The sequence below is a fragment of the Macaca nemestrina genome, chromosome 17, assembly GCF_043159975.1.
Source record: "Macaca nemestrina isolate mMacNem1 chromosome 17, mMacNem.hap1, whole genome shotgun sequence".
Classification (NCBI taxonomy): Eukaryota; Metazoa; Chordata; class Mammalia; order Primates; family Cercopithecidae; genus Macaca; species Macaca nemestrina.
The window spans coordinates 12,081,918-12,100,607 of record NC_092141.1 but is presented as its reverse complement, the minus strand read 5'-3'; the positions used below and the strand labels follow the sequence as shown (position 1 = coordinate 12,100,607).

The window sequence follows — 18,690 nt, the reverse complement described above, 5'->3', positions numbered from 1 at the left end:
AACAAAAAGAAGAAGAAGAAGGAAGTAAATTTTCACGGTTTTTTGATGTTGAGAATAACTAGAAGACAAAGGTTTCTTCTTAAAGATGCAGCAACATCGGAAATCCCTGCTTCCCAAACCCCTGAGAATCAACGTTACTAAAAACTTTCTAAGGCCAAGGCTGCTACAGTTGTGGAAAGACCTGCGCAATTTCTTATCACAGGGGATGGCTGCATCAGTAAACTTGCAATCTAAAGGTAAATAAACAATGATGGATACTCTACCAAGTTTCTTACAGCATTTCAAAAAGCATCTAGTTATTGGTATGGTTTCATCTAGTTTCATCTTCAGCGCCCGTTTTGATTGATTGGTAGTGGCTGCTGGAGGGCTGTGCTGAGGAAGATCTTAGATCATCCAGGATCAGCAAGAAAAAGTACAATGATGGATTAAGTATGTCTGCCACAAGTGGGAAATGGTTGGGGCAGATGCATACACCATATTGGACCTTCTTGTGTGATGCCTCTATCCAAAGACAGTCTGGACATGCTGTGGGAAGTGATGTTTAAAGAAGAAAGTTTCTTAACACCTGCTGTCTGGGCACTAAAAATAACCTGTTTTCTGGAAACTTCTTCAATCCATTTTTACCTGAAAGGTTAGCTGGGCAAGGTAGGTCAGCTTATCACGCTCGAAGAGCCCGCGAGTGGTGTACTGGTACACAGAGAAGGTTATGCTGTCTATTAGGCTGGCCACCCGCTCTCTGAGGTTCTCGTCAGGAGCAGCCCTCTCCACAGCCTTCTGGAAGACAATACTGAAGGCCTGGGGACAGAAAGCAGGAAACTGGTAAGGTACACAGCCCTCTTACTATATATTGGTGGTCTTACCTGAGAAGAATGTGATCGTTTTCCAGCCCATAGAAATTTTTTCCCAAGGCCAGGCATGGTGGCTCATGCCTGTAATCACAGTGCTTTGGGAGGCCAAGGTGGGTGGATCACCTGAGGTCAGGAATTTGAGACCAGCCTGGCCAACACGGTGAAACGCTGTTTCTACTAAAAGCACAAAAATTAGCAGGTATGGTGGTGCATGCCTGTAATTCTAGCTACTCGGGAGGCTGAGGTGGGAGAATCGCTTGAACCTGGGAGGTGGAGTTTGCAGCGAGCCCAGGTGGTGCCACTGCAGTCCAGGCTGGGCGACAGAGTGACTCTGTCTCAAAAAGAAAAACAAAACAAAAAAACAAAGAAATGCCTTCCCAAAATATCCTGCCAAGAAGGACAATGGTAACAAGAAAACATGCTATTATCTTTTCTTAGTTTGCTCATGTGAATTATCACATAGCTATAAGCATATATGCCTCTGCAGTGATAAGACGAGAGTCCTTGCAGGCAGCCTCCTTTCTCATGGACCCTTCCTGCAATGTGGGGCGCATAGCCTGCTTTGGTTACATCTTCTGAACTATACATTATGTGCATAATCTAATATAAAAATCATGTTAATCAGTTTTCCATTGTTTTAAATTTAGATATTGACTATTTAAAAAAGTAAATATTTGGAATGTTACATTTTAAATGTGATGTGAATAGAACAAACAAAGAAAATAAAAGCCAAGGCCAGGTGCAGTGGTTCATTCTTGTAATCTCAGCACTTTGGGAGGTAGAGCTGAGAGGATCACTTGAGGCCAGGAGTTCAAAACCAGCCTGTGCAAGGTGGCGAGGCCGTGTCTCTATAAAAAATTAAATTGTCCAGGCATGGTGGCACACACCTGTAGTTCTAGCTACTTGGGAAGCTGAAGCGGGAGTTTGAGGCTGCAATGAGCTATGCTAGTGCCACTGCACTCCAGCCTGGGCAACAGAGTGAGACCCTGTCTCAAAATAACCTAAGAAACAAAACAAAACAAAACAACAACAACAAAAACAGAACAGAAGAAAATACAAGCGAAGATAAAATTGAAACTTTTCAATTTGGGGTTATGCAAATTTCCAGCCTTTTCTCTATTTTCCTTTTGTGGCTTCGATAAGAAAAAAAAAAATCTTAAGTCTTTCTAACACCACCAAGTATCTGAACATTAATGGAAACCAGATAAGATTTGAGTCTCAATATCTCTTCATTTGCAAAGTAGGAAAATGTGAATTTCTCTCTCCATTCCATGGTTCCAGGGTGTTTCTTGTTAACAAAGCCTTTGCAGCCTTTCTTCTTTATTTAGTTTTAATGATCTTTGCAAAATCTTCTGCCCATGTTCAACCCAATCCATTGTGATGGTTACCTTTGCTTGACAGATTTTTAGATAGGAAGAATAGCTCATTAGAGGCTGATAATGTCCCCCCAGCACCACAGAGAGCGGTTTGGGAAGATTCCAGAACAGTTTCATAGAGACAGAGTGGAGAGCTTTCTCCTGGCAGTTACTATGGCTGTTCCCTAAAGCTCTCTCTTTATCAAAATAGCAGTAATCAGTAAAGAAGCTCTAGTTATTTAAGTTTAAACAAAGTGATTCACAATTCAGGAAAAGATATTAAAAAAAATTTAAAACTTAGGTACATTTAGCATTTTCCTTACATTAAACTAACTTTGGCTCTCTTTTTCTTTTCTGTCCTAAAACAAGAAACAAAACCCAAAAAGCTTCTTCTTCTTACTTCTGGTGTCAGAACAGCTCTGGTGCTGGGCCTGATCCCACTTCCACAGCATTCTCCAGAAGGTTCCTTCTCCTGCCAACGGGGTCTTATCATTGACTCAAACTACCTTCACATATATTCAGCAGCTTTCGTAATTTTTTGTAGGGCCTTTATCCTTTGTCTCATATGTTTGGTATTTTTCATCTTTTTACCAGGTTATGAGCACATATAGTGGGACCCGGGCCTTACTCACTCTCTTCCATGTCCCCAAATCTAGCCCATCTCTTCACATATAGTGAGCACTAAAATAATATTTGTTGGATGGATGACTGTGTCCTGCCAATGCCTAAAAGAACTTAGGCAAAGTATGAGCAACGCTCTAGACCGAGGGTATCAAACTCAATGCCTTCAGGGGCCAGGTGTCTAATACCAAACAGGGAGGCACAAGGACTGTGGCAACACTGGAGGCACATGCCAGTCTAGGGGGGACAGCATCCCTTGGCTCCAGCAAAATCACGCCACGTGGGATGTGAGCTCAGCGTTGTCAATCTTCCAAACCTTCACGAGAAGCCATAATTTGGAACTTACATAACTTCTCCTCATTTTTCAATGCTGGCAACCAATTAAAGTACTTGAAAAGTCCTCCAAGGACCAAAGAAAACAGGACAATAGGCTGTTGGGCTTCCGATTTGAGACCAATGCTGTGTTATTTTCGCCTCCGCCTATCTGATGCAAGCTTCTTCTATTTTGAGAAGTGTTGTTCCCCCAGCCATGTCTCTCTGCAGAATGCACACAATACAGAGAGCTGGGCCTCCCATCAATCTGCAGGAGACCCCAGTGAGGTGTCTTTCCCTCTGAGGCACCCTGTGAATGTGTCTTTTTAACCTTTGCCTTGCCTTTGGCTAAATCCTGAAGAAAAATTACTTTACTGCCACTTAAGTTCCATCTTAACTATGTTATAAACTTCCAAGTTCAAAACCTGGCTCTTGAAGAGTTTTTGCATGTGTAAACACACACACACACACACACACACACACACACACACACATTTTAATATATTCCTGCTCAAAAGACTTTTGAAAGCTGGGATGAACAGTTCCTGCCACGTTGGCCTATCTGGGGTTTCCATATTCTAAGAGAACCTCTTCTTTCTTTGCCAGGAAGGGGAACCGCAAAATCTAACCCCAGACAAAAGCCAAGACCATGGAAACTACAGTGGTCCATTTTCCTTCAAATCAGAGAAGGCTTCTAAATGCATTGTGGTTTCGATGGTTTTGAACACCCTTACTTCAGCTACTTATCATAAAGCAGTTAAACTTGCTTTTAATGATCAGGTTGGTCAATGAACAGCTGTTTTTGCAATTCTTAATATTGGTACGGTGACCCAAACTCCAACTCCCCAACTTTAAAAATGGAGCTTCAGAACTTCCTATATCCGGACACTGTTGCTGCCAAATATCTTACAACATGCTTTTGAACACAGATTGTCATGGGCCTCATCTAATTTCTTGTTTTCAGAAAGAGTCACTGTGGTAGGCTTCTGATGGATACCTATAGTCAATTTCAACTACTCTTGGAACTAGGGAGGTGATCCTACGGTTATTAGGCTTATCATGCCAACTTTTATGCTGTTTTAAAAGATTTTATAATTCTTTCCTGTGTCGCCTTAAACGAAATATGAGGCCAAGTATTGGGTTTCTTTTAAAAACATAAAATATTATAAACACAGTTCATCCGATCTGCAGAGACTCTGAGTTAAAAGAAAAAGATTGGGAAATGATTAAATGCCATCTTCAACCAAATGAGCCCCAGGAACTGGAGGCCCTCTGATTTCTCATCTGCGCGTCACCATCCCCGCCATCTTGGTCTCCACATGGTGGTTTAGCTGAAAACACTTCACAGATCTGAAGGGTGTGCGCTCTCTCTCTCTCTCTCTCTTTCTCTCTCTCTCTGTGTGTGTGTGTGTGTGTGACTGCGTGTATGTGAAATCTCCATGTGTCTATATACATATGGTCTCTCCTCTTTCTCTGTGTATATATGTATGCTTGTCTTCTTTCTTGGGTCAAACCAAAGAGGTTTAGAAATGCTTCACTACCTCCTAATGCCTCTTCAACTGTGGTCTTTTGGTGAATGCCCTAGGGGAGAAAGATGTACTTTCAGAGATGCACTAAAAATTTATAGGTCTTTATTTTTTCATGAGTAAGATAAGTTTAGTCAGCTTTTACAATTTGCTAACATCTTTGGTTTTAGGAATATTTCAACAATCATAAGGCAGGAGCTTTGGGGATATTAGGGTCATAAGAAAACTAATTTAAAGTTGGTGTATTATTATTGCCTGCTTTGGACTTTAATCAATACAAGTGACACATTTGATTGTCTATTATATTTTAAGTTATTTGGGGACAGGGATCACTTCTCATATTTCTTCGGTATCATCTTCCATACATTCAGTAAGCATAGTACCCACCATATCATGTGTGCCTACTGAAAGAATGAGCCAAGACTTGCTGTGGTGTCCTGTTCTGTTCTAGTCAAAATTACCCATGAGTCATGTAAGACCCAATTAAAGAGATGAGGATGGTAAGAGATGTCTGAAGGTATCATAGCTGCTCTCCTGGCTTTGATCTTACAGACCTGCCATAGCTAATGATTTGACATGGATAAGCTCTCACAGAGAGCTGCATTGGCAATATGACACTGCTTTATTATAACCAGGCAAGAAACTCCAGGTATAAGTCACCTTGAGAGAAAACTGGTACATTGGATGGATCTTGCTGAGGTCGTTCATGATGAAGTAGAGCAGTGAGGCCCTGGCAGCTGCTGGCCGGTAGTGCTCTCGGGCCTCGTTGATTTTCACTTCGGTCACCTTGGCCTCTTGGACCTGTTAGAAAAATAAACAACCACACACTGTTCCAACCAACCAGGGCTTTCTGAGAATCAGCATGGCCCCTCTGTGTGAGTAGACATGTGTCTGCTTAGGGGATGCAGGGAACAGGGATGGGGATGATGGGTAGAAAGTTGAAAAGCTACTATGGTATTCCTTCCTAGAACTGGGATGAGAAAGGAGATGGTAAACTTCTAGTGCTTTTGGAGGGTGAGGTGTCAGCTCTTTCAGTTGGGAAGTGTAAGCCACGAAAGCTGCCACACTCCATCTCTAATAAGAAAGATTTCATGGAAATGCAAAAAAAAAAAAAAAAGTATGACTCAAAAATGAATGAGAACACCAAGCAGTAGAAATCCAGTACAGTCTTCTTTTTCCTTAATTTTTATGAAATAGTTCATATGTAATTTCACAAAGACATCTTTCAATGGAATATTCTATTTTCAGAAAATTACTTTTTTTTGTTTGTTTGAGACGAAGTCTCGCTCTTGTCCCCCAGGCTGGAGTCCAATGGCATAATCTTGGTTCACTGCAATCTCCGTCTCCCGGGTTCAAGCGATTCTCCTGCCTCAACCTGCCCAGTAGCTGGGATTACAGGCGCCTGCCACCACTCCTGACTAATTTTTGTATTTTTAGTAGAGAAGAGGTTTCACCATTGTCGGCCAGACTGGTCTCAAACTCCCGACCTCAGGTGATCCACCCGCCTTGGCTTCCCAAAGTGCTGGGATTACAGGCGTGAGCCACGGCGCCCGGCCAGAAAATTCTTAAGACAGGTAAAAATAAGAAACAAGACTTCAGGATCAGGAAGAGGGATTTCTGGTAGACTATGCCTCTAAATGCAAACCTCAATATGCTCTGCCCTTATGCTCCAAAATAGAGGAAAGTTACTAATAATTTGTGGGAGCACCACAGGAAAAGGCAATGATCCTTACTGAAGATGTTCTCATAGTAAACAATTACAAACTGCAGGCGTATTACAAAAGGAAACAATTAGAAGACTCTTTTCTAAAACAAAAACAAAACCAACAACACCCCAGAAGGATTGACAGAACAACCTAAAACTCACCATTAACGATGTATGTTTTAGAGCAGTGGACACAAAAGGAAGCATAAAACATGGGCATTATGAAAAAGAACAGGCATATCTGGAAAAGAACTAGCTAGAACTTCTAAAAATAAGAGTATAGTTATTTAAATTTAAAAAGTGTTTGGTTTAAATAATAGACTGGAGCTGAAAAGAAAATCAGCAAACTAAAAGAGAAATCTCAGGAAATTGTTACAAAAGCCACTCAGAAAGAAACAGAGATGGAAAATATGTGAAAGAGGTTCATGATATTTGATGCCCATCAGGACATAGCCCAATTTTCCCAGCATGGTTTATACAGCCCTATACAATGGAAACTCAGGCCACCTTTCGTGCCTCATTGCCAGTGACCACTTCCAGTTCCCACCTCTTCTATGGTCCAGTTACACTCAAGGGAAGCACCTCCTCCCTCTCACCCAACGTAGGTTGAGTGTTTCTCTTTTGTGTGTTCACTGATCCCTGTGCTTTCTTGACCTCAGCCCTCAGCCCTGTTTCATAACTGCCTGTTTACTTGTATTTCTTCCTCAGAGGGCCAGGCCCTAAAAGCCTAGGATTATGGCAAATTTCTTGCGTATCTCCAACTTTGACCATGGATCTTAGGATACAGTGGCCTTCAATAAGTATTCATGAGGCGAATAAATGAGAAAGAGAAAGAAGACAAAAAGAAAAGGAACAACAAAAGGAAAAAGAAAGCTTCATACAACCCTTGGCACACAGCAGGTACTCAGTAAGTGTTCATTGATTTTAAAGAAAAAGATAAAAAAAATAAGAGATGAAGAGGCGGGGAGAAGAGATCAGTATGTTGGATCCCATCCTCTGACCTACTCTCTCTGTGTAAGTTGGGTCTGTTTCCCTGTCTCTCCTTCCTGGGAGAAACAGCGCTGGTGGAAAACCTAGAGATCACCAAGCAGACTGCTGGTCTCTGGTTGGGGGAATGAGAGTTTGTAAAGCAATTATGGTAGACCTGCCACTGCCCTGGATAAGAGAGATGGGGAGACAGACCCAACTTACACAGAAAGAGTAGGTCAGGGGATGGGATCCAGCATGCTGATCTCTTCTCCCCGCCTCTTTTTTTTTTTTTATTTTTCTTTAAGATCAATGAACACTTATTGAGTACCTGCTGTGTGTCAAGGGTTGTATGAAGCTTTCTTTTTCCTTTTGTTGTTCCTTTTCTTTTTGTCTTCTTTCTCTTTCTCATTTATTTGCCTCATGAATACTTACTTGAAGGCCACTGTATTCTAAGATCCATGATGAAAGTTGGAGATACAGCAAGAAATTTGCCATAATCCTAGGCTTTTAGGGCCTGGCCCTCTGAGGAAGAAATACAAGTAAACAAGCACCAAGCCGAATGCTGTTGACCCAACATTTGGTTGACTCTTCCTCCTTTCAATCTCATCACTCCAACCTCAGCTGTCTATCATCCCAGAGTGGGTATGACCTGGTTTATCTGTCTTACCCATCATTGCTTTTCATATTTCCTACCTTGTCTCTACCTAGAACGAAGTCTTTCATATTTGGAGAAATCCCAATAATCTGGCAATAAGCATCTTCCCTCAAAGGTATATTGTTCCTGGACACTGTTACAGATATGCTCTGTCCTGCTCAGAGCCAATATCTCCAATGCTCTTCGGATCGAAGCGCAGGACTGAGATGGCAAAAGACCTTGTTGGAGGTTTGGTGGTATGCTGGGACAGAGCATGGGGTGGGCCCCTTTCCCATCACATCCCGTCTTCTAGTCCTCACAGCGGGGACCAAGGGCCTTCCAAATATTGTAAAATAAAGGAAGCTACACACAACAGGGCACTGCGTCATTGCTTCCCAGGATGATACAGTTTTTGAGAGCTGAGTTTCCTAGGAAGTCGTTGAGATTTTCTCATTAAGATCAGACTTGTGAGAGTCTGCGGTCTGGTGGGTTTTGTCAGGATGCCATCATGCCCAAACCAGTCAGCTTTTACAGCAATGCAATTCCTTAGCTTCAGGGCAATTCCACACACTATCTGAGGTATCCATTTTGTGCGACCATTCCCTGCACAGAATACCAGGCCCTGCAAAGGCTTAAGTGTTCATCAAATGTGGATGGAGTTGAGACATCAAAAGTATTTTCCAGAAGGTGGGAACTACATAATACAAGATGTATGGGGTAGTCACTTCAGGAATCCTGCCTAGGTAGACTTTCTAGAAGAACCTTGCTAAGACAGAAAAGCCATGTGTGACTTTGACTTCTTTTTTTTCTAAAAGTCAGACTCATTGTCTAAGAGGAGAGAAAATTGGAGGAGGACTCCAGCCGAGGCTGCCTCCCCCGACTAACCAGAGGAGTTTTACCTTTTTCTCAACTTCGGCAGCAGTCTGCTTGGTGACCTCTAGGTTTTCCACCAGCGCTGTTTCTCCCAGGAAGTTCCCAGAGGCGGAGGAGAGGCGAGAGAGGAGACTGTCTTCCAACGTTTTCAGGGTAATTTTGAATCCATTCTGCTGCTTTGTGAGATTGGACTGCAAATATCAAGCCAGAGACAGTCAGGTGCAGATGCCCAGGGCATCCTGCTCTAAGGGTATGCCTGAATAGGGCCAAAGTCCCTTGCCTTAAAGATGGTAAACTGGAGGCAGAATGGCAAAGAGCTTCAGACCATGAGCAGGAGACAAGCAGAGGAGTCAAAATTGGTGCCCAACGGTACAATATTCTGGGCACATGGCCTTGAGCCAGTTTACCCTCTTTACTCCTCTGTAATCCCAGTCCCCAGCTGTAGGATTTCTGTGCTGTGCTTAATGCACAATGGGCAACACACTGCATTATCAGCGTTCACTAAACGGAGTTTATTTCTGTGACTAGAGGGTTAGGGTCCAGTTTTAGTTCTCTGGAGAGTTCTCTCTATTACCAATTTACTTTAAGGAACAACTCTCCTATGGCTTACTTTGAAAAAAAAGTCAGCAGAATCCGTCTTCCAGTTTAGACTGTGTAAAACCTTCCTCGAGGCTGGAGTGGGGTGCCGGTATCCAAGCGGATCTCATCCCATCCTCCCTTTCTGCTCCGTATCCTAAAGCACTAACTTCAGGCAGCTGTAGTGTCTTTGCCCTTGTACAACCTTTGGATCCGTGGGAAGAACAACCTTCCTGTTGGAGGTTCCAGCCACAGCCACCCTGACCTTTCTTCTGTTTCTTAAAACCATATATCTTGATCCTGCCTTAAGACCAGGATTTGCTGTTCTCTGTGCTGGGAATGTTCTGTGCCCAGAGGCTTTACAATTATTTAGGAATTAGCTCAGATGCCAACTCCTCACAGAATCTTTTTCTGACCACCACTGTTCAAATTTGCCCTCTGGCTTTCCAGTATTACCCTGTTTTACTTTCTTAAAAATTCTTGTCGCTATCTGAATGGCATTGTTCATTTGTTTACATTGCTGTTTTCTGTGTTCCTCCACTAGAGTGTAGATTCCATGAAGGCTGGGACATGGTTTTCTTTGTTCACTGCTGAATCCTCCATACCTCAAATCCTGCCTGTTACAGGGTTGGTGCTCCCAAGGTATCTGTTCAATGAATGAATGGTTGCAGGAAGCGGAGTCCCAGGGAACCCTGAACTCAAGCTCTCATGCACTGGAATTCCAACCCCCAACCCCACATATTATATAATCTAATCACATTTAAAGAGAGGACAAAAAGCATGTTATCTGCTATGGATTGAATTGTGTTGTCCTAAAAGTCCTATGTTGAAGCCTTAACTCCCCACGTGACTATATTGGAGATGTGGCCTTTAAGGAGGTAATTGAGGTTAAATGAGGTCATTAGGGTGGAGCCATGGCCTGATGGGATTAGTGCCCTTATAAGAAGAGATACCAGGGAGGTTTCTCTATTTCTTTATGTGCAAAGAAGAGGTCACATGAGGTCACAGTGAGAAGGCCACTGCCTCCAAGGCAGGAAAAGAGGCCTCACCAGAAACCAACGTGATCGCAGACTTTCAACTTCCAGAATTATAGGAGAACAAACATCTGTTATTTAAGCCACCCCATCTATGGTATTTTGTTAAGGCAGCCCAAGCTGACTAAGACATGACCCTAAAATGGTTGGACCTATTTCTGTTACCCTTGTAGAATTTCACTCCATTTAGTTCTGGCAGGTGGACCTGTGTGATCAGTGGCACTCATGTTCATGCCAGGCTCTGCTCTTGGTCATAGGGCTGTCCAGTCTCCAAACCATTTTTTTTTTCTTTTTTTTTGAGAAGGAATCTCGCTCTGTTGTCAGGCTGGAGTGCAGTGGCATGATCTTGGCTCACTGCAACCTCCGCCTCCAGGGTTCAAGAGATTCTTCTGCCTCAGCTTCCTGAGTAGCTGGGACTACAGGCTAGTGCCACCATGCCCAGCTAATTTTTGTTTTTGTTTTTTTAGTAGAGATGGGGTTTCACCATGTCAGCCAGGCTGGTCTTGAACTCCTGACGTCATGATCTGTCCACCTTGGCCTCCCAAAGTGCTGGGATTACAGGCATGAGCCACCATGCCCGTCCTTCAAACTGTTTTTGCTTCTGCTCCTCAGCTTACCCATCCTTCTTTTCCCAGTATGGTGTTCCCAGGTTGCTACATGGGGTCGGCACTCTTCCAGGGTCTAGTAGAACCCACCTGATTCAACCCAGGAAAAGCAGCCCCCTTCCGCAACCTCTCCCAGAGTGGAGTACACTGAAGGCTCTAGTGGCAGAGTGTTTTCTCCCTCCTGTCCTCACCTTCAGCTGCTCCAGGTCTGGCCTCTCCATGCTGACCACAGCCGCCAGCAACTGGTCCTCCAGGCCATCCCTGGTCACGGTGAAGTTGATCAGGGTGGCCTGAGCCTGCAGCTCGGGCTGGTAGTGAGGATTAGCCAGCTTGGTGTGGAGGATGAGCCGGAACTTGGGATTGTATTCACATTCTTTGTCTCCAATTTTAATGAATCTGGAACATAAAGGCTCACGTGAAGGTGAGGTGCCTTCCTGTAAAATTTGGTTGGGGTCAGAATTTCAGATTTTTTTTTCAAACAATATTGCCATATTCAGATGGATTCCTCCTGAGTATGTCTAGGATGAGCCCTGGGATTCTTTTTTGCAGTAATCTGGGGAACAGGAGCCGAGGGGGGTACATGGTTTCCCATGGCCGCCATGTTTGGTTCTACACTGTGTACCTCTAGGAAGAGCCATGCCTGTTGTGTCAATGTAGATTAGTACATTATGAACAATTTCCAGCAGATGGCAGTGAAGTGTCTGGAGGAAGGTGAGCCACCTTGCAGTTTCCACAAAGGTGCTTTATAGGCCAGCAATAGGGCTTACTTTTCCTCGTGGCTGACAGGGGAATGACATCTATGGGTGAAAATGATTAAGCAAGTAAATGAGCACAACTTGAGGACAGCAAAGGCAACGATGGCCCCGGCAGTGGGTGAGGTTCCTGAGTGAAGCACTCCTTCGCGGTAATTACTCTGCCCCTCATACGAACCCATTGCATGTCTTCTTCCTCTCTTTTCCTCTCAACACCACCCCCTGCTTTGCCTTATGCTTGCTAAGCCCTTATCCTGAGCCAGCACTCAAACTAGCAGAGACTCATTAAATTGACAAGGAACCGAGTTGTCAGAATTCAGATGACTGGCTTGTATAAGATGCTCATACTTAAAAGTCAGTCTGCTTTTTGACCAATTTCCTTCTCAAGTTTTTCCAAAATTGTGCACTGTGGCCATTTAGAACGAAGTCAGTTGGGACGTTGGCTGATGGAAGCAAAGTTTTTCCAGGAAACTTTCTCTAGGAGACAAAGGTCACTGAATAGACCTCTGCTGGAAGAAAGAAAGGTGGATGTGCTGCAGGGAGCTACTCGACATGAACTGAAGAGAGGACATTCCAGGAAGGGCAGACCTCTTCATGATTCTAACTGGGGCCAAGAACCAGCTCCCCACGAAGGGTCAGCGACACAGCTGAGTCTTACCGTCCTTTTTTAATGACTTCTCTCCCAAGCAGAGGTCCCAGAACAGGATCAATGGACTCCTCTAGGTTTTCAATCAGCACCACAGCTCCAGCTTCCAGGGCCTGCTCTATGACTTGAAGGTAGCTGGGGAAGCAAGTATGAGTCCGGGAGTATGAGCCTGTGGCAAGCTATGGAGTCGACAATTTAATGAGACAAGTGTGACCTCTAAGACATGGTGATACAGTTGGAGGCACAGCTATTTGGAATGTTTTCAATGACCACATTTTCTCCCTATGTAAAGTGAGATTTATATGATTATATACACTTTTAGAAATAGGGAGAAATTATAAAATACAAAAAAGATAATGAAAACTATAATCTGTCTTTAACATTTTGGTGTATACTGTGTATATTTGAACATATTATATTGTCAAGTTTAGCTTTGATTGTATTAGATTCATATAGTGGTTTTGTTTTATAACCTGTTTTTTACATGAAATATATTGTAATCATTTCACCATGTCATTAAATAGCCTTCCAGGTAATTTTAAATGACTGGGTATTAGGCCATATTGATACAACTTAATTTATCAATCAATTAACAAAGATCTAGGTTACTTTTAACTTTTCAGTGTTATGTAGAGTTTAATAAATATGTGAATAGGTTGATTTTCTTAAAGTCAATTTATAAGTCAATTACAGTCAATTATAAGTTGAGGCTGCAGGGATACAATACAATTCAAACGAAGAATAACAATAAAACTTTATGAAACTCAACCAAAGATCTTAAAGTTAACCTAAAAGAATACAGTGAAGCTGGCAAGGAGAAAACCAGTAATGAACAAGAGGAAGGACTCATTACCTAATACTAAATATTTTGTATATTTCAACAATATAGATGTGTAGAAAGAAGGCTTAAAGGACAGCATATACCAACAAGTTAGCAGTGTTTTTGAAAGATGAATTATAGAAGTTTCTATTTCTTTATTTGTTTTTTATGGTAACTCCTACCCCACCCTCTCATTTTTCTTTACAGTGATGATATATTACTTTTTAATGAGAAATACCACAATAAATGATACTAAATATAAAAGTAAATAAGAGCTGGTGTAGTATTAGATAAATAGAAAAGAATAATGACCCTATTTAATAAAATAATTTAATATATAGTAAAATGACATCTCTAATTAATTGAGGAAAGAATGGACAATTTCATAGATGGTATTGAAACAATAGCTACCCACTTGGAAAATTAGTCTGTACCACATATAGTAGCTTAAACTATATTTAAATTGATTGCATTTCCATGTAGAAAGGAAAACTCAAAAAACTTAAAAATGGGCCAGGCCTGGTGGCTCATGCCTGTAATCCCAGAACTTTGGGAAGCCAAGGTGGGATGATTGCTTGAGGCCAGGAGTTTGAGACCAGCCTGGGTAATAGAGTGAGGCACCCTCTCTACAAAAATACAAAAATTAGCAGGGCATGGTGTTGCGCGCCTGTAATTCCAGCTACTTGGGAGGCTAAGGTGGAAGGACTGCTTGAACCCCGGAGGTCGAGGCTGCAGGGAACCATGATTTCACCACTGTACTCCAGCCTGGGTGACAGAGTAAGACCCTGTCTTAAAAAACAACAACAACAACAAACTAAAGACTAAAAATGTAGGTGAACATTTTAAAAATTCTTGGAAAGACTCCTCTAGTCATCATTTATAGAATAAATGGCTGACAAATCTGATCAAATAAAAAAACTAAAATAAAATGAACTGTAGTATGTAAAACCTCACAAAAGTAAATTAAAAGACAAATGAGATGAACACATTTTCATTCATATGAAGAAAGAAGACTATACATATTACATATAATGCAACATTTGTATTCAAATAACATACAACAAATCTAGAAAACCATTCAACAGGAAAGTAATGGACATGAACTAAGAATTAATTGAACATATTTATTAAGGGCCTGCAATGCATTAGGCAGTGTTTTAGACACTAGGGACACATCAATGAGCAAAAAGAACATACACCTGTCTAAAAATGCACTGTTAGTCAGCTGGAAAAGAATATTTTAATTAAAGTTTTGGGAGAAGGCCAGGGTTGGATTACTATGTGACTGAAGATGCAAATAAAAATATATCATATTGGCCAGGAGCGGTGGTTCACAGCTGTAATCCCAGCACTTTGGAAGGCTGAGGCAGGCAGATCACCTGAGGTCAGGAGTTCGAGACCACTGGGCAATATGGTGAAACCCTGTCTCTACTAAAAATACAAAATTTAGCCAGGCATAGTGGTACACGCCTGTGATCCCAGCTACTTGGGAGGCTGAGGCAGGAGAATTGCTTCAATCCAGGAGGTGGAGGTTGCAGTGAGCCGAGATAGGGCCACTATATCTATATATATCACATTATGCCTTGGCATTCACTTCTCAACAAAGTTTGCTCTATAACATGGATGCATTATAATATTTAATATTTGGTTTGGTTAACTATTATTTTTAACATCATATGTTCAATTTGAACAACCCCGAGTGATCTGGACCTCAGTGCAAGCATGTGGCTGTTTGCTGGAGTGGGTAAATCTTAGGCTTCTAAGTGAGGATGACCTGCGTTCAAATAGTGCCTCCATTACTTTTTTTTTTTTTTTTTTTTTTGAGACGCAGTTTCCACTCTTGTCCACCAGGCTAGAGTACAATGGCACGATCTCGGCTCACTGCAACCTCCGCCTCCTGGGTTCAAGCGATTCTCCTGCCTCAGCTTCCCGAGTAGCTGGGACTGCAAGCACCTGCCACCACGCCCAGCTAATTCTTGTATTTTTAGTAGAGGCAGGGTTTCACCATGTTAGCCAGGCTGGTCTTGAATTCCTGACCTCAAGCGATCTGCCCGCCTCGGCCTCCCGAAGTGCTAGGATTACAGGCTTGAGCCACTGTGCCCAGCTGCCTCTATTACTTTTTTTTTGAGACGGAGTCTCACTCTGTCGCCCAGGCTGGAGTGCAGTGGTGCGATCTCGGCTCACTGCAAGCTCCGCCTCCCGGTTCACGCCATTCTCCTGCCCCAGCCTCCCGAGTAGCTGGGACTACAGGCGCCCGCCGCCACGCATGGCTAATTTTTTTGCATTTTTAGTAGAGACGGGGTTTCACCGTGTTCGCCAGGATGGTCTCCATCTTCTGACCTCGTGATCCGCCCGCCTCGGCCTCCCAAAGTGCTGGGATTACAGGCGTGAGCCACCGCGCCTGGCCGCCTCCATTACTTTTTAAACAAATTTATTAATTAATATATTTAAATTGTGGTAAAATATACATAACGTATAATGTGCGTCATCTTCATGTGTACAGTTCCATGGCTTTAAGTACACTGTTGTGCATCCATCACCATCATCCATTCACAGAACTGTTCTTGCGAAACCGAAACTGGCTGGGCGTGGTGGCACACGCCTGTAATCCCAGCTCTTTGGGAGGCTGAGGCGGGCAGATCACAAGATCAGAAGTTCGAGACCAGCCTGGCCAACATAGTGAAACCCCGTTTCTACCAAAAATACAAAAAAAAAAAAAAAAAAAAAAAATTAGCCGGCTGTGGTGGTGGGCGCCTACAGTCCCAGCTACTCAGGAAGCTGAACCAGGAGAATCACTTGCTTGAACCTGGGAGGCTGAGGTTGCAGTGAGCTGAGATCGCACCACTGCACACCAGCCTGGGTGACAGAGTGAGACTCCGTCTCAAAAACAAACAAACAAACAAAAACGAAACAAAACCTGAAACTCTGTACCTGTGAAACCCTAATTCTCTGTTCCCCTCTCCCTCCCACTTCCTAGCAAACGCCATTCTACTTTCTGTCTCAATGAATTTGACTACCCTGTTTACCTTGGATGAGAGGAATCATACCACATTTGTTTTTTTGTCACCGGCTTATTTTACTCTGCATAACACTTTAAAGATTCATCCATGTTGTGGCATGTGTCAGAATTGTTTTCCCTTTCTTTTTTTTAACTTCAATTTTATTTAAATTTTTTTCTTTGAAAACTTTTTTACTTTTAATTTTTGTGGGTACATGGGTGCATATATTTATGGGGTACATAAGCTATTTTGATACAGGGATGCATGATAATCACGTTATGGAAAACGGGGTCTCCATGTCCTCAAGCATTTCTCCTTTGTATCACAATCTAATTATACTCTTTTAAGAACTGTTTTCCTTTTAAGGCAATAATATTCCGTTGCATGTGTACATCACATTTTGTTTATCCATTTTTCTGTCAGTGAACACCTGGGTTCCCTTCACCTTTTGTCTATTATGAATAACGCTGCTATAAACACAAGTGCAAAATTTCCATCACTTTTAAAATGGCATACTCCCCGGGGAAATTACTTAACTTCTGTGAACCTCTGCTTCCTCGGATGTGAAATGGAACCAATAACCTTACTGGTTATTAACCAATTGGTTACTTACCTTATTAACTATGTGGATTAAGGACAGCATTTGAGATAAAACCCCTAACACGAAGACTAACGCATATCAACTTCCTAACGAATGATGTCTGCCTCACTGCCTCTTCCCCATTGCCCCATCCTGTTACCCCAGGTGTCCTGATGACACAGAACAGGATGAGTACTGAAACCGCAAGGCTAAAATGAGGGGAGGCATGAGGGATGCCGAGTCCCAAGCCACTGAAGCCTGGTGGGTGCTGGCCAGACATTCTCTGTGCCGTTCAAGTCCCTTCACGTGGTAACTTTCCCACAGGTAAGTACAAAGCCACATGGCAGGTACCAAGGGCTCTCAAGGTTTTATAACTAACTCAACTGCTCCACGCGACCTACTGAAATGTCAAGTTGTGCCTCAGGAGGACAGTTTTGTTCGTTCTATGTGGTTCTAGGGCAGAGGTAGAAATAATGGGTAGAGGAGAGATAAGGGAGGCAACTTTTGGCTAGGTGAGGAAGACTATAAAGCACAGAGCTACGTGACAATGGGATGTGCAGTTTGGGGAGGAAATGTTTAAGGGACAATGAGAGGATGAGCTCCAGAGATGGTGAAGAAAGGACCCCAGAATGGGTCAAGAGGTTGTGGTACATAATTTCTCATGTGGATGAAAAGCAAAGACTTAGTACCCAGGCATCCTTCATTGAGATGATTGCTAAAATGGGAGGAGAAACATGAGACGCCTGATGGAGAGACCAGGTGTGTACAAACCATTCACTGTGGCTTAAAATCTGCCCATGATCTATACATTGTCCTGCACAAATGGCTGAAGTGGGAACTTTTGTGCTCAACCACTTACCCTTTCTGGCCAATCTGCGTGACCTGGAGATCTTCACCGTATTTATTCTTGATCCATTTGATGCCTTGTAGCTGAGGGTCAACCATGAGTGGCCAGCGCTCACAGTTGAGGAGGATGGTGGCGTTCTCCACGGACATGCGGTCGGCTGGGAGGCCCTCGTTCTGCCAGGCAGCCACGTCAGCATCGTCCATCAGCATCCTCAGGGGATCCAGGGTTGGGGTGACAGGAACGGGAGTCTGGTGAAGAAGAAACGCCAACCCACTCTCAGAACAGAAGCAGACATTCTCAGTTGGGTTGAATACATGGTTACTCACCAAATGACACAACTCCTTTAAAAGCAAGATCAACATCCCACTGAAGAATGCTTTTCTGGCTGTGTGATTATTTCTGGAAGCAGGTTCTATTAAAGTCCTGATGACTTTTTTGTTTTTTTTTTTCTCTCCACAGATGAATAACTGCAGAAATTCAGCTCGTGTGAATGATTCTTTGTTTTTTGGTATTTTTACCCAGATCAAGTTTCTACTAGATTATCTGTATTTTAATCTATGACGTCCTACACACTCTCACCCATGTTAACAATGTTATTTCTCTGCTATATGTCTGTGTTTCTTGTGCATGTTCCATGAACCAACCAGGTCCCATGCCTAGTGGGTTTGCTCCTGTCTGTACCAGCCGGCACAAACCACTCTTCCTGCTCATCTGTTTCACCAGCTTGCAAGAGGCTGGCTGGGTTTTCTTTTCCTCTTCCCCAAACACCCCATTCACCTGCAGGACTCTTTCTTGAAAACCTGCCTGCTGGTGCCTGTGGGAAGCTGGTGAGTATTTTCAGTCTAAGAACTTGCCTGTGGCCTCTCTTATGCCCCTTCAGGGCTCCTGTATGTGCCCTAGACACTTCCTTTTCTTCTCTATTAGCCCTTTTCTGCTCTCTGAATTCTTTTTTTTTTTTTTGAGATGGAGTTTGGAGTTTCGCTCCGTC

General features: G+C 42.9%; 1 protein-coding gene and 1 long non-coding RNA gene across 5 annotated transcripts in view; one reads left to right on the top strand and one right to left on the bottom strand.

Annotated features, from left to right (window-relative positions):
- Positions 1–18,690, bottom strand: part of LOC105473558 (dynein axonemal heavy chain 9) — a 377,165-nt gene that overhangs the window by 79,030 nt on the left and 279,445 nt on the right. For all 4 annotated transcript variants that reach the window (XM_071082354.1, XM_011727370.3, XM_011727373.3 and 1 more), the window contains 6 exons: positions 17,715–17,950; positions 12,469–12,591; positions 11,250–11,454; positions 8,870–9,034; positions 5,323–5,463; positions 625–795 (listed from right to left, as the gene is read on the bottom strand). In XM_071082354.1, coding sequence (XP_070938455.1) covers positions 625–795; positions 5,323–5,463; positions 8,870–9,034; positions 11,250–11,454; positions 12,469–12,591; positions 17,715–17,950 — 1,041 coding nt within the window. The remainder of the gene's footprint in view (positions 1–624; positions 796–5,322; positions 5,464–8,869; positions 9,035–11,249; positions 11,455–12,468; positions 12,592–17,714; positions 17,951–18,690) is intronic.
- On the top strand, positions 7,045–18,182 carry LOC139359443 (uncharacterized). The gene is made up of 3 exons (XR_011615386.1): positions 7,045–7,267; positions 17,021–17,179; positions 17,786–18,182. It is a non-coding gene; the product is annotated as an uncharacterized lncRNA (long non-coding RNA).